The following is a 13,420-nucleotide window of genomic DNA, read 5'->3' on the forward strand; positions in this document are numbered from 1 at the left end:
GCTTTCCCGACCCGCTCCCGTTCGGGGCTCTTCGTTCCTTTCGCCTCAGCTCTTCCAGCTGTTCACTTTTTATTCTTGCCGCTTTCTCCTCTTCGATTTTTATATCTCGCCTCGCCTGCTCATACCCCGCTGAGTAATTCTGTACTAGGGGGTTTCTTAAGTTATACCACAATCGGCCGATTCTTACACCTTCTTTTAATCCCCTCAACGCCTACGGGTGATTAAAAGCTCCTAGATCCAACACGGCTCGTTGATATCGTTTTACAAAATCTCGAAGGGATTCATGTTCCTCTTGTTTCATCCCCATCAGTTCCATCATGTCATCCTCTGGGGCCACTGCCCCTCGGAATTGTTCGGCCAACTCCTGGCACATCTGCTCGTACCCCTTTATACTTCCTCGGGGCAGCTTGCGGTACCACTCTCGGGCTCGTCCTTCTAGGGTCAATGGGAACACCCTGCACCTTTGAGCTGGTGTTAGCCCCTGAACACCCGTCATGTCGTTGAAACGCTCAATGTGCACCAGCGGGTCACTTCGCCTGGAGTATTTGAGGTCGAAGAAGCGGAAGTCTTTTGGGATTACGGTACCCATGATCTCGGTTGATAACGGAGACTCTTCATCTAACATTATTCTCCAGCTCGAGGGATTTCTCTTGCCCTGCATCTCCTCCATCATCTGTGCCAATCTGCGCACCTCTCCCTCCAATTCTACAGCTCGATCAGGATCACGCGCAGCTATCTGATCTCGTTCCTGCTCGGCGTTATGCAACCGCTGTCTTAATTCTCCTTCATCAACATTGGCTGCTTGGCCATCAATTTCAAATATCCGTCCGGGGTGAGGTTGGTCCCTCCCTTCATCCATCCGTTCTGCTGGAACCGGACCGGTACTTCTGTGGGGATGAACCCCATTAGGTTGGTCTGCTGGCGGAGGGATTTCCTCGACCCTACGCCTCCGGAGGCTGGGTCCTGCTCCAACTTCATCTCTTCCCACGGGGGTTTCACAATCCCTTCTACGCTCGTCCCTCAGCTCTCCTAGTATGGCCGCGAGAGTTTCCATTTGTTTCTCCATTCTCTCCAGCCGATCTTGCATCACCCTCTCTCGGGCTTCGTTTGCAATTTCCCGGAGAGTGATTGTCTCCACCGTTTCATTGTCCTCCCTCAAAGCATTCTTCTTTGATACATCCATATCTAACCGTTCGCTGCTTCTCTGGTAACTACTAATTCGGTGGTAGCTTTTTATTCAGCTCCCCACAGACGGCGCCAAAATGTTGATGCTGAAATCTACTCGCTCTTGGACCGACCAGATTCTTTCACCAACGTTTATGTTATCAGCTGTTGTTTGAACCACTGGGGTTGGAATCGCCCTCCTTTCTCTTATTAGACCTGTATTCACCAAAAACGGATCAGAGACGATGGTGGTTTTGCCGGCGTAAACCCTTCGATGCCTAAGTTAGCACAAGGTGTTTTACGGGAAAACGATTCAATTTGGATTCAAGAACGACTTCTAATCTATTCGGAGTTTGTAAGAAAATGGCCTTGGTTGCGATTTGGCAGTGTTTTTCCTCCTTCCGTTCTTTCTGTCCTCTCCTTCATCGATTTCTTCCCCTTTTATAGCCGCTGTCCCCCCGTTTTCCTTCATCGATTCCTTCCCCTTTTCTCGGGTAGTGGCAACCCCTAGTGGGACTCTAACTGCTTTCTTCCCCTTGTTTTTCGGGTAGCGGCAGCCCTTAGTGGGACTCTAACTGCTTTACTTTGGGCAAACGTGGGATCTCGCATCCCCCTCAATAGTTCTGGATCGTGTGCCCACTCTCTGGGGGATGGGTATCGGCTCGGTATATGTCTCTGGTCAGTATACTCTTATGGTTGGTACTTGTTTCTGGTCGTCCCATGTTTGTAGAAGGCTTATTACCAGTGTTTTGCTCGTACCACTCGACTACTTCGGCGTGGGGTTGATGACATGGCCGAGCTGGTGTTTTTATTCACTTAACAGTTATTGTGCTCCATCAAAAAGAAAAGAGTTCTGCTATTTATCCCGGGTCAAACCCGAAAGCTCTAGAAAACGATGTCGTTTTGAAAATTATTTTTTTAATTGAAAAAATACCACCTGCACGCACCGAGGACTTAACTTCTGCTTTCTCTTTTCATTTTCGTTTCCTCTTTCTTCCCAACTACAGACCCCCTTAACTGTTTCTTCAACTAGCAAAAGGAGACTGCACCATGAGCAATTTATGAAAAGGTAAAAAACATTTGTAGCTTCACAATCTTCAAATTTTGTCATCCTCTTCTTCACGACATTACACTTCGTTGTTCAACACAAGTGTCAAAAGAAAACAATTCAAAAAGAAAAATCACTTGCAGCAACTACCAAAAATATAAATAAACAAGTAAAAGTCTCTTAATTTACTTCTCATACTAGCAAAACCGAAGCAGAAGCTTATTCAAAGCTTTTGGCTTAGTAACTTACAAAAATAAAAAATAAATAAAACAGAGAATTCGAAATATCTCAGCTCACAAGCAAATTAAAAATCAACTTTCGCAGCCAGATCTGCTCTTTAAATGTTAAAAGAGCTCGATCTCGCTGTCGCGTGATGGCTGTGGGAGTCGTTCTCTATGTGAAGTCGTGGCTGTGAGTTGTGGATTGTGAATGGCAATTTCAGGCGCGGATTGTGGATTGCAATTTGCAAATGGCTGTGGCTGGAGCTCGATCGACGAAGGAAGTGGTTGGAGCTCGATTGAATAAATAAAGAAAAGGAGTTTTAAAGTTTCTAGAGTAGTGCCCATAGTATCACTCATCCTCAAAACGTCTACAATTACCATCAGTCCCAGCCCATTTTTGAATTACTTGATATATACTTGATCAGTTATTTAGATATAAGGTTACATACAGATTTTCAAGGCATGTCAAAAAATGTGTACTTCTACTTTTGAAACTACAAATTATTAATTACTCATAATACTTACAAATGAAAGTTTACCCGATTCCCATAATTCGTTTTTTTTAGTAGTTATTGTTGTTATTATACAACAGTTATAATTAAAAAGCCACATCTGACTATAAAATAGACCCTTAGTCTCATGCATCTATAATTAATTGAAGGGAAAATATCCACCGTCCACCCATTTTTTCCAGCTTTTTCAAAAATACACAATTCTTTCTTTTTTTGGCTGGAATCCACTTAAAGTTACATTTTATTTCACTTTTCCACTTTCGTTTGGAATCCGTTAAGAAAACTAACGGAAACTTAAAAAAATGACATTTTTACCCCCAAAACGAAAATTACAATTTCACCCTAAAAAATGCAAAACAATAATAAGATTTAATGATGAATATCATTATTTGTATGTTAATGAAGTACAAAAAAATCTTAACTACTAGAGATTATAACTCAATGAATAATAAAACACTACTTATCTTAAATTTAATTGATGGTTTGCGAGATTGGGCTATTTTTAATACTACTGTTATAATTTAGCATTCTAATTATAGACTTATTAAAAAAAAACCCTGCATTTGATGGTTGTGGAATTAATTTCTTTATTGACCGATGGGGAAAATAATTAGATTTAATCTGATTATTTTTTGTAATTTTTAAGGTGAAATTGTAATTTTCGTTTTGGGGGGTAAAATGGTCATTTTTTAAAATTTTCGTTAGTTTTCTTAACGGATTCCAAACGGAAGTGGAAAAGTGAAACAAAATGTAATTTTAGGTGGATTCCAGCCAAAAAAAGAAGGAATTGTGTATTTTTGAAAAAGTTGGAAAAAACAGGTGGATGGTAGATATTTTCCCTTAATTGAATCACATTACAATGTAGTAAGTAGCAATTGTTCGATTATTTCTGTTCACATAACTTTGAAGGGTTGTAAATTACTTACCAGCTCCCTTTAAAAGATATTTCTTTAATTGATTATTTATGTTAGAATTTTGAGAGAATAGAAAAGTAAAAAATTTAATAATAAATAATTTTATTTTATTATTTAATAAATGAGTGACACGTAATATTATAATTTAGGTTAAAGCTTAAATATTAAGAGTGTGCTTGGTATTGTTTTTCACATGATATTTTTATTTTTATTTTATAAATTAGAAGTAATTAGTTTTCAAGTGAAAATAAGAATATGTTTAGTTGATTGTTTCTAAAATAGTGTTTAGATATGAAAAAACAAAAATATTGTTGATTTTTTGTTTGAAAAAGTAAAGACATTGAATAAGAGTGAAAAAAAAGTATCATAATGAAAAAACTCTTAACAAATTAGATTTTTTTTTAACCATTATGTATTTTTTGTTGTAAATTTTTTATTTTATAAACATGAGGTAAAATATATATTTTTAGAGAATATTAAAGTTCTTTAAAAATTACTAAAATAATACATTACCATCGTAGAAAAAAATTCAAACGATTAAACAAATAAGAAAAATTGTATTGTAAAATAAATAGGTTTTTTATTTTCTTATTGTGCAAGTAGGACTGTGGGATTCATTTAGAGAATAAAAATTAAAAAACATCATTTTTCTATTCTCCACTTTTCTTCTGTTGGAAAATTAGAACAAATCATTCTCTATTAGAATTAAATACCATTTAAAAACAAGTTATCCAAAAAAATTTTAGATTGCTTCATCGTTAAAAAAACAAAGAACACCAAAACAAAAACAATGCCAATTGCATCTTAAGATTCTAATATTATTAGGTAATAAAATATAAAATATTTTTATCTTTATCAACCTTTTTTAAATTTGAGTGAATTTACTTCTTTCCAAGAGAATAATTGAATATTTTAATAATATCATATGTTACGTTATATTTGTTAAGCTGACCAAGTTTATAACAGCTGTGTTTAAAGCCGCATGCTAAAGAATAGATTATGCATTAGATTGTGTGATCGATCAGAGGATAACTGGAATGGTGCAAGAGAGACTAGACAGTTAATAATCAAATTGTTTAGCTTAATTAAGCTCTCTAATTGCTCTCTACTCTTCATTAATTTCCCAATAATGTTTCAATTTCAACAAAGTCGTTGTGTGATCGATTGGGCATGTTGTTATTGAGATTTTTAAAACAATATTATTTTTTGAACAGGGGGATTACCGAAGGGCAGAGCAGAGCAGAGCTTTTGAATTCGAGTCTAAAACAATTACTTGATAATAAGAATGCCAATTAATTGGCAATAAATACTTATATCTGTTATGTCATCCGCAATGATCGTCATAAAGTGTGTTATTTTTTCTCTTTATTTCCTGATGTTCAATTCCAGAGTCATCAAACAACTGTGTATTTCTTTTTTTTTTAAATAAATATGTCGAACTGACACTACTGATCCGTTAATTGGGCATACAATTATTTAGATTTTTAAAACAATAATTAGAAGATATTAGCAGTTTTAAGTATCATCTAAGAAAATTACAAAGTTACACTAAATGAAAAAGTTTTTGGTGGGTTATGGGAAAATTATAAATATCTTCTAAGTTTGGAAATTATTGACGGTTTTCGTCTGTAGAAAATATTTGAACTGCAGGCAACTTCTAGGGATCTTCAAGTTGTTATTGTGCTCCTTCAAAAAGAAAAGTAAGCGCTGTCCGTTAAAACGTTCAAATCACTTGACAATGAATTTGAGAATCACACGTTATTATAACTTTGATGGTACTAGAAAAACAGAGGATGCATGGGTCCATGAATTATTATAACTTTGATGGTATTCACGTCTTGCAATTAATATGGTTGTTCACAATGACAATCAACCCATCATTTCTCATATTTAGATGATGCCATGAATAGAACAAACAAAAAGGTTTTGTCTTTTTTCCGCATTACATTTTTGACTTTTTCTTTTCATTTTTTAATATTTATGTCACTTTATTACAATTTGATTTTTTTTTAAAAAGTTCATATTATATATTTTGAGATGATTAGAAATAGAAAAATATGTGAATATCCAGCTCCAGATTGATCATTTTATACATAATGAGAAATAACTGATGATGAATTGTGATCTATTTTTGTTGAAAAACGAGTTGAAAAGATTATTTGATTTTTCACACTTCACAAGCAAAGTTAGAGATTAAACTCTAAACTCCCACTATCAGACATCTGCTAAAATGAAAAAATCTAAATAAAGTGGTTCGATATGAATCTTAGAATATTATGTGGCAGCGTTTTCCTAGTTTATTAGTATGTTCATTCTTTCCTTTCAACTAGTTATGCAAACGAGTCAAATTAAAAATAAATAAAAAAAGAAGAAGAAAATAAGAAAGAGATGGTCAAGGTATTTCTAAGCTAATAAAACACTTATAATTCAGATCAAACAATCTAAAAAATATCAAGTTCATGGGTGATTGTAAAGCAAATGCTTCCAAATCTCAATATGACGACACGATCAAAAATATTATCTAACAACTTGTTCAATTCTTTAAAAAGAGATCATAGAAAACTTTGTCTGTTTCATATACCGCGTGAATCGCCGATGTAGGACCTAACAATATATTATTTCCTGTCCACAACTGTACGTCATTTTCACTCTTTGCTGTTATTAAAAAAAAAAAGTAATAATAATAACCGTAGCTTCTTTCACAAGGGGCTGAAATGAAATATTTCTAAATTAGAATTTTGCTTGCAGTACTATAAGAATTGAAAGAATACGGCAACATTTTCACCACATTAGCTACTTACTTTTGCAACAATTCACCATCAATTTCTTCTCTCTCTCTCTTTTCTTTTTCACCATGGTTGACGCGATCCTTTCCCCTATCTTGGAGCAGCTGACTTCAATGGCTGTTGAAGAGGCGAAGGAACAAGTGAGGCTAGTAACGGGTGTCGGAAAGGAAGTGAAGAAGCTGACCAGCAGTCTCCGCGTCATTGAAGCTGTGCTCCATGATGCAGAGAAAAGGCAAGTGAAGGAGGAAACTGTCAGACTCTGGCTCGATCAACTCAGATGCACATGTTACGACATGGAAGACGTGTTGGGTGAGTGGAACACTGCAAGGCTCAAACTGCAGATCGACGGAGTGCCTAAGAAGAAGGTATGTTCCTTCTTTCCTACTGCATCTTGCTTTGCCTGCAAACCACTTGTCTTACGTCGTGACATTGCTCTGAAGATAAAAGAAATCAACGAAACTCTTGATGATATTGCCAAACAGAGAGACATGTTTGGTTTTGTTGTGAATGTTACTAATGAGAGAGCGGATCAACGAGTACCAAGTATCTCCTCAATTGATGAGTCCGAGATATTTGGTAGAGAAAAAGAGAAGAACGAACTCGTTGATAGGTTGTTATGTGAGGGTAGTAAAGAACAGAAAGGCCCCTCTATCATCTCACTTGTTGGGATGGGGGGAATAGGCAAAACTACTCTTGCTCAATTTGCCTACAACAACGGTGATGTTGAAAGAAATTTTGAGAAAAGAACATGGGTCTGTGTGTCAGAGCCATTTGATGAGTTCAGGATCGCCAGAGCAATCATTGAGTCTCTGAAGCCAGGTTCTGCCAAAGACCTTGTAGAGTTTCAATCTCTCATGCAACATATTCAAGAATGTGTTGCCGGGAAGAAATTTCTTCTTGTCTTAGACGACGTGTGGAATGAAGATTACTATAAGTGGGAACCATTCTACAAATGTTTAAAGAATAGTCTCCATGGAAGTAAAATTTTAATTACCACACGTAAAGAAACAGTTGCCTGTATTATGGGATCAACTCATGTTATCTCTGTCAATGTATTGTCTGAAATGGAATGCTGGTCGGTGTTTCAGTCGTTGGCAATTTCTGGTAAGACCATAGGAAAACGTGAAAATTTAGAAAAAATTGGTAGAGAAATTGTAAAAAAGTGCAAGGGCTTACCTTTAGCTGCAAAGACAATTGCTAGTCTCTTGCGGTCTAAAAACACTGAAAAAGAATGGCAAAATATCTTAGAGAGTGAGATATGGGAACTAGAAGCAATTGAGAAAGGCCTTTTAGCCCCTCTATTGTTGAGTTACAAAGAATTACCCTCCAAGGTAAAGCGTTGTTTCTCATATTGTGCCGTCTTTCCGAAAGACTATGAAATACAGAAGCATAAGTTAATTGAACTATGGATGGCACAAGGTTATCTTAGTGAGAAAGGAGCCAAAGAGATGGAGGATATTGGTGAAGAGTATTTCAACATCTTAGCTAGCCGTTCATTCTTTCAGGATTTTGACAAAGGTGATGATGGTGAAATCTTTAATTGCAGAATGCACGATATCGTGCACGACTTTGCCCAATATTTATGTCGTAATGAATGTTTAACAGTAGAAATTCATAGTGGTGAAGAGTTAGCTATTAGCTCTTTCGGGGAGAAAAAAATCCATTTACTGTTAACTCTACGTAGGGGGGCTTCGGTTCCGATCTCCATTTGGGGTAATGTTATAGGATTGCGAGGATTGCGTAGCCTCTTAGTTAAAAGTGATGAATATTCATGGTCTAGTGAAGTTCTACCTCAATTATTTGATAAATTAACTTGTTTAAGGACATTAAAATTAAAGGTATGTGAACCGTGGTTGTGTAAGAATTTCATCAAGGAAATTCCAACAAATATAGAAAAATTGTTACATTTGAAATACCTTAATTTGAAAGGTCAAAAGAAGATAGAAAAATTACCCGAGACGTTGTGTGAGTTATATAATTTAGAACGTTTAAACGTTGATGATTGTGAAAATCTTAGAGAATTACCTCGAGGGATTGGGAAGTTAAGAAAGCTGATGTATTTACACAATGTGGGGACTGATTCTTTAAGATACTTGCCGGCAGGGATTGGGGAATTAATCAGGCTTCGGAGGGTGAGAGAGTTTGTTGTGGGCGGAGGGTATGACAGAGCATGTAGCCTTGGGTCTCTTAAAAAGCTTAACTTCCTTCAACAATGTGGTATTCGTGGGCTGGGTGGTGTGTCAGATGCGGGTGAGGCTGCGAGGGCTGAACTTGAGAAAAAGAAATATCTCGTTGAGTTGGGACTTCATTTTGATCATTTAAGAGATGGGGATGAAGATCAAGCTGGGAGGAGGGAGAATGAGGAGGATGAAGATGAACGGCTTCTTGAAGCCTTGGGACCACCTCCTAATTTAAAGAAATTAGTGATAGATGAATACAGAGGCAGGAGGAATGTTGTCCCCAAAAATTGGATCACGTCATTAACCAATTTAAGGGTCTTATATCTCTGCTGGTGGAGAAATTGTGAGCATTTGCCTCCTTTGGGAAAATTGCCATCCCTTGAATCTCTTCATATTGAAGGAATGAAAAGTGTGAAAAGAGTGGGTAATGAATTTCTGGGAGTAGAAAGTGATACGGATGGCTCCTCAGTTATTGCCTTTCCCAAATTGAAACAGCTCGCATTTAGTCTTATGAAAGAACTGGAAGAGTTGGATTGCGGGACTGCAATAAAGGGAGAAATCATAATCATGCCAAGTCTTTCTTACTTGGAAATTGTGTCATGCCCTAAATTAAAAGCACTGCCCGATCACCTGCTTCAGAAGACAACACTGCAGGAATTGTTGATTGGGGGATGTCATATTTTAGAAGAACGTTGCAGAGAGGAGACAGGAGAGGACTGGCCTAAGATACGCCACATTCCCTACATCGACATTCTCTGAATGCGCGCGGCTGCAATTAGTCAATTACAATCGCCCACGGCCACCGCCACGGGTAATTGCTTTCTAGATCTCCTGCATGCATTGCGTGTCTCACTCTATTTTAATTAAAATTAATTAGTAGTTATTTTTTAATCCATTTTAGAAACGAATGGTGAACAGAGGAGGGGATTCAGCAGGGATATATATATGTAATGGTGCTAATAACTCTGGTTAGTAATTATAATTTTTATACGCTTTCCTTCTCGTTTGCTCTCTCTCTACTCTTCTTCATTAATTTAACAATGTCCATTAAAATTAGATATATTTGTGTAATTGATTCATTTGTTTTTTTTTTTTTTTTGGGGAAAGCGATATTAATTTTTCAGCCAAAAAGGAATTACGAAATGGCGTCGCAAAGCAGGAATTGGGGGACGGGCGCGGCGCGTGCTTTTTTAATATGTTATGTATGCTTTTTTAACACAGAGAGAGCTCTTGTGGGGCCAAACCACTGGGGATTGATTGATTTTGATTTTTGAGTGTTGATCTTGGTGTTCTTTTTTTTCTTTTTTGGCTCATCTGAGAGCTTATTATTATTTGTACACTTTTTCATTATATAGTGGCTTATTAGTATCACCACCCGTGGATGTAGGCATATTAATTAATATGTCGAACCACGTAAATTTTTTTACCTTGTGTTTGATTATTGTGTTATTTGATTATCATAACCAAATCCAATAAAAGACGGTGAAATTTTAATTTTGATTTCACATGGAGTCATAATTTAAAAAATAACATGCCTACAATGATCATAACATAAAAAATGGTGAATCGGTTGGTCTATAAAATTTACATAAAAATGAGTCAAATTCAGTTATTAGCTGTTAACATACCAGTAAATGTAACATTCATTGAATAAAACAAATTTCAAATTACACTTTAGCTAAACGTTTTTAATATGATGTCGTGAAGCTTAGAATATACATGCATCATGATAAGGTTTTGATGACCGTACGTCGTATTGAGAAAATCACTGAAGTAAAACTCTGGTGGCTGATCAAATTATGTTCATTTTTTTAATAAAATGACTGACGGTATACATAATTCCAAAACTAGCTAGTGTGCATCTTCTATCAAACTTTCCCTCCACAATTCCTTTCTCCATTAAAAACTTTTATTTTTTTTTTCAAAATTGTTTCCAATGCAAAATTTTTATTATTTTGAATAGTAATATGTATTTGTATAAGTAATATTTATAAATTTTATTCTATATGTTTAATTTTATGAATGAAGTGAACTTATATTACAAATGGATTTGATTTTACTTTGAATTTTCTATTAAATATCAAATACAGAAAATACGTATTTTTAAGTTAACAAAAAAACACTCAATCATTTTCTCATGTTTCATTTCCAGTACTTATAACCAAACAATAAATGGAATCTCATCCCTCTCTCTAATTATTCCATTTGTTTCTCCTTTTATTTCTCTATTCCTTTCCATTTTTCCAACCAAATTGTGTTAATGCGAAAAAGGAATGCGAAATGCGCGAAAGAGAAGGCGAGAGGCGTGAAATTCGTTCCAAGCTTTCAATTACAGAATGTTTTTGGGTTACTTTTATTTCAGCCGTACATAAAAGTTTTTTCCCTCTAAAATTAAAAAAAAAAAGGATTGAAGAGATGAATTTTGAATAATTTTGATTTGCCGCACTTTTTGGACGCCCATTTTGCCATTATTTGATATTTTAAATTGTGAAACCTTAGATTTATACTTTAATTTTTTTAAACCTTTTTCATTGTATTTCATAAATTTATAATTTATAAACTTGCTTATTAGATTAGACTTGAAACACTCAAGCTCAAACTCAAGCCAAACCCTTTTAAAGACCCATTAAACTTTTTAGATGGCAAATTCTTATTGGTTGAGCAAGTCTTTTTTTTAAATGATAAGGTGATGAATTCAACCTACATAAGTTTTTCTTTTTTGAGCGTATGAAATGTCATCATTTTAATTTATTGATGTGGCAACATAAAATAAATAAAATAGTAAATTTTATTTGATAGAATTTTGTCGTTGACTTATTAAAGATATATTCACATCAGTTAAGTCATTGAAATCTTTTAAAACTGTCATTTTCACTGCCTAAGTGGAATTAAAAATAAAAAATAAAAGTTCATCGATAGAATTATGTCAAAAAAATTAAAATCTTTAAAACACATTTTTGTAAAATATTAAAATGTGAGATTTTATATAAATGTTTTGATAGTATTCTATCAAGAATCACTTAACTTACTATTAGTGACAGAATTTTGTAACTATTCTTTTATAGAATAATTAAAATTTCAAGCCTCTAAAGATTTTGAAACGATTGTGTTTGCGACATCAGCAAAATAATATATCTGTCACAAAACTTTGACACATACATGATCATGTGAAAAAGCATTCTATCAAAGAAATTTAGTTTTGTAGTAGTGGGAATGGCTTAATCTTCAGCGTAATACATAATGTTGGAATATTTATCGGTTGCCATTTATAAGATCGCCACCACCGGATCAGTGAGAGCCACCACCGAGGCCTCGGTACGAATCTTACCACCACTACAAGAAATTTGATTTTTTTAGACGATATTTTTTTCAACGCTTTGAAATTTGGTCACGAAATGATATTTATTGTGACAAATTTATGAAATCGTATCTAATAATTTTGTCTTGACTTGTATTATATTTTGTGACCAATAATTTTATTTTGGAACACAATATTTGGTATCCGATTCAACCTTTTTGTGACAAATATTTTTTTAGTCACTGAAAAACATATTATTTTAGCACAAAAATTTCCCTCCAAATTCGATACATTTTGGGACAATATTTCATCATTTATGACAAAAAAAAATGGTTGCAAAATATTAGTATAGGCGATGACACTATTTTGTAACTAAAAGTTAAGTACAAATTTAACCAAACTATCCGTGACATATATATTAGTCTCTAAAGCTATTTTTACTTCTTATAATTTTAAGACGCCATTTTTTGGTCTTGGATGAGTAATTACAGTGACAAAAGTAAAAGTAGTAGCTAAAGGTTTTGTCTTGAATAACATTGTATGTTTGTGACCAAGTTATTTCTTTTCTTGGACGCACTATTTGGTATCTGATTCAACGTTCTTGTGACGAATATTATTGTAGTCGGAAAAAATAATTTTTTTTTACACAAAAATCTCCTTAAAAAATTGAACATTTTAAGACAATATTTTATCCTTCATGACAAAATAAATGGTCACGAAATATAATTATGGGTGACAAAAATATTTTGTAACTAAAAAACATGTGTAAATTTAGGCAAACCATCAATGACACATAATATTAGTCTCTAAAGCTATTATGATTTCTTATAATTTTAAGACTTTATTTTTTTAGTCGTAAATGTAGTCATTATAGTTACAAAACTAAAAATAGTAACTAAAAGTTTTGTCTTAAATAACATTGTATTTTTATGACCGAGTAATTAATTTAATTCCTGATGTAGTTTACACATATTATACTTATAATAAAATGTAATTAAAAGGTTAGACAAAATTAATTTTTAAGTTTGTATAAACAATTAATTGGTCTCACCAAATAATAATAATCGGTATTAAACAAAGGTAAGAAATAGTAACTTGTCTTCCTTAATCCTTAGTACTGTCATAGCAAGACAAAACACGCACATACTACTGTTACTTAGGATAATTTTCATTTTTCCCCCTAAGATTTGTCTTATCTCCAATTTGATGAAAGTATCACAATATCTCCACTTTCATCCCCTATTATTTCATGTATTGTTAATGGATGAGGGTAAATTGGCAATAACCCAATTCTATT

At 34.4% G+C, this 13,420-nt stretch overlaps 1 protein-coding gene across 2 annotated transcripts; it reads left to right on the forward strand.

Moving 5' to 3' along the window:
• The first annotated feature begins 6,437 nt into the window (after positions 1-6,437).
• LOC127902511 (putative disease resistance protein RGA3) lies at positions 6,438-10,225 on the forward strand. 2 transcript variants are annotated; one of them, XM_052441743.1, is made up of 3 exons: positions 6,438-9,636; positions 9,727-9,793; positions 9,933-10,225. In XM_052441743.1, exon 1 carries the CDS (start codon positions 6,714-6,716, stop codon positions 9,582-9,584), a length of 2,871 nt encoding a protein of 956 aa, XP_052297703.1. In that variant the 5' UTR covers positions 6,438-6,713; the 3' UTR covers positions 9,585-9,636; positions 9,727-9,793; positions 9,933-10,225. The 2 variants fall into 2 exon arrangements, with proteins under 2 accessions (XP_052297703.1, XP_052297704.1); XM_052441744.1 differs by having other exon boundaries at positions 9,744-9,793.
• Positions 10,226-13,420: the final 3,195 nt, after the last annotated feature.

This window comes from Citrus sinensis, chromosome 5 (genome assembly GCF_022201045.2).
Source record: "Citrus sinensis cultivar Valencia sweet orange chromosome 5, DVS_A1.0, whole genome shotgun sequence".
NCBI lineage: Eukaryota > Viridiplantae > Streptophyta > Magnoliopsida > Sapindales > Rutaceae > Citrus > Citrus sinensis.